This window comes from Chenopodium quinoa, unplaced genomic scaffold (assembly GCF_001683475.1).
Source record: "Chenopodium quinoa cultivar QQ74 unplaced genomic scaffold, ASM168347v1, whole genome shotgun sequence".
NCBI lineage: Eukaryota > Viridiplantae > Streptophyta > Magnoliopsida > Caryophyllales > Amaranthaceae > Chenopodium > Chenopodium quinoa.
In genome coordinates this window covers 461242-464153 of record NW_018743623.1, presented here as the reverse complement: position 1 = coordinate 464153, position 2912 = coordinate 461242, and the positions used below count along the sequence as shown (strand labels likewise).

Genomic DNA, 2912 nt, shown 5'->3' with positions numbered 1-2912 from the left:
AACTGATGATTTGGCTCGAATACTGCATCAAAATGAACTGCGTGGTTTTCCAGGCATGATAGGCAGCATTGATTTCATGCATTAGGAATGGAAGAACTGTCCAACGGCTTGGAAAGCGCAGTACACCGGTAGAAATAAGAAAGCAACGCTAATACTGCAAAGCCGTCGCGGATCAGGATTTATGGATCTGGCATTCCTTCTTTGCTATTCCCGGATCATGTAATGATCTTAATGTGTTACCGTTCACCAGTGTTCGATTAGGTTCTGCATGGTCGAGCTCCTCCGATAAATTTTACAGTTAACGGCCATGAATACAACATGGCTTATTACTTAGCCGACGACATTTATCCAAAGTGGGCAACTTTTATTCAGGGTATCACATACCCTCAACTTCAGAAGGATAAAATGTTCGCTGACCACCAGGCTGCTGCTCGGAAGGACGTTGAAAGAGCTTTCAGCGTTTTGCAAGCTCGATTTGCAATAATACGAAAACCATCACTGGCGTACGATGAGGACATACGGCGGGACATAATGAAAGCATGTATCATTATGCACAACATGATTGTTGAAGATGAGCGACACAACTACACTCGAGCCGAAGTTCTAAGAAGCTTCTACAAAGAAGATCAACAAAATTTAACAACAGCATCAACGTCTACAACGCCACCGTTTGAATTCAACGTAGGCCGACCTACCAACTTTGACTTTAACTCATTTCTACAACGAAAAGCTTCCCTCCGTGATAGAAAAACTCATTTCTACAGTCGAACATATTTGGTTACAATACGGGCCAACTAATTAGGGAAAAATTAGCACGACTTAAATAAGGCCAACTACTATGGCCTACCTACTTTTCCGTGCGCAGTCGTGTTTTTTTTTAATTGTTTTGTTTATTTTATTCCCTAAGTTTAATTACGCATGACGTTTTAAATGTAATTGGTTTCTAGTACTGTACCGCTTTTTAAAATAAATAAAAATATTTACGAAATTTTTAGCGTTTTGTTACCATTATTTCATCTAACGTACATAATTTAACGATATATTTTTACCGATATAAACAACACAAATAAAAAAAAATAATTTACACATATTTAGACTAGTTTTTATTTAATTGGAGTAATATTGTTAAAATATAAATGAAATTAATAAATAAAGAAGTGTTGTGTAGGAGAGAAAAAATAATGGTGGGGTATTGAATAAGTAAGAGAGAAAGTGGTGGGCAAGCATTATTTTTGCTCACCATTGGGAGAGAAATTGTGAAAAAAAATTGCCCATGGGCAAAACTGATTTGTTGAGAGAGAAAGTAGGTAGAGAGATATTGGGCAAACATTATTTTTGCCCACCATTGAAAGTGGTCTAAGGACCTAAACTCTTAACAATTCAATTTGAAAAAAAAAACGTCCTAAAAATTTAGCTAACCTCTTAATTAATCAAATAGTGATTTAATTTTGCTTAATTGACGAACTTTAATTTGTCAATATGATGATCGGAAAGTCAGCTTTTGTTACCTTGTTTTTGGTGATATTTTTGGTGTGTATGCCCTATGGTGAGTTTAATTGTCTATCTTTTTTCTTTTTTTTGCATTTATATTTATTTTACTATGGTTTCAATATTTGTAATGCTTTAAAATTCATTTTCATAAATTTAGATTTCTTACATAACGATAACAATATTTTTATTATCAATTTGAACTTTATCGAAGAATGTAGGACAAATAACTAGACCATCTTTGTGTCATTAAAATGATTAGAGGCTATACATCTTGTTAATACTAGAAGTGTCAACACTTAATTCGAATTGAAAGACCCGATCTGAGATCGACCCGTAAAATATCCAATTCGGATTTTATTTGCATGGATACAATAATTTAACATGACTCAATTTTGAAATTAAATTCGACTTGACTTCACCGAATCCGATCCGAATACCAGAATTGACACCTCTAATTAATACGTTTATGATATACAAAATTTTCAGGCTGCATATAAACCCTAAATTCACATTATAAATTTGTACTCTGTATAAGTTTCAATTTTATAACAAAATCACTCGTCAATCAGCGCTACTACTATTTGATATCTAATAATTCTTAATCATTTCTTTTAAAACTGGCGTCTTATATTCCTTATTATTATAATTATTAATACCTTTTGCAATCGACGATAATATTATGTTATATTTATTTAAACAGATGGCATTAGTAGAGAAGTTTCACCATTGATCCATACAATAACGAGTGAGGAAGAACAAACGTGCCCACACATTTGCGTACCAATGAGAAATACTTGTATACAAGAAGATTGCAACAGTGAATGTCCTGGATGCCCTAATGGCGGACACTGTATGGATAGACAATGTTGTTGTTTTCCAAACCTCAAGTAAAAAAATTGAAATTTAATTCAGCAGCCAAATAAAAGATCATTGTCATGATTCTCAATTTCTTTCTTATTCTCATGTTTTTCCTTTTACACCCATTTATTTATAAATCACTTTTAATTTTATATTATTTACTAAATTAGTACCCATACGTTGCACAGTGGTGATAAGTATTTTATAATTAATCCATTGTTCTTTTATAAGTATATATATTTTGTTGTTAATATATTTTTATTTTTTATTTTTGTAAAAAATATTTGCTATGATATATACAAAAAACACGTACACAATCTTTTTTTTTAAATGCTACATCATAACATTCAATATGTTATTACAAATATATTAAAATGATATTTAGACAATATATATTTAATGTTGAATTATTTATTGAGTATATATGTTAAGAGTGGAAGCTAAAGAAATAATATCTATATCCATTAAATATTGATGTATTGGAAATATCCAAAGTAGTATAGAGTATAGAATAATATTGATGTAAAATTCAAGATTCGGATTTTTAGTTTCATACCTACTTG

General features: G+C 31.5%; 1 protein-coding gene across 1 annotated transcript; it reads left to right on the top strand.

Annotated features, from left to right (window-relative positions):
* Nucleotides 1–318: 318 nt before the first annotated feature.
* Nucleotides 319–798, top strand: LOC110683212. Its single transcript, XM_021859557.1, has one exon. It carries the CDS (start codon nt 319–321, stop codon nt 796–798), a length of 480 nt encoding a protein of 159 aa, XP_021715249.1.
* The last annotated feature ends 2114 nt before the right edge of the window (nt 799–2912 follow it).

Excerpts from the sequence above, each read along its gene's own strand:
- LOC110683212 (XM_021859557.1), top strand. The coding sequence starts at position 319 with ATGGCTTATTACTTAGCCGACGACATTTATCCAAAGTGGGCAACTTTT.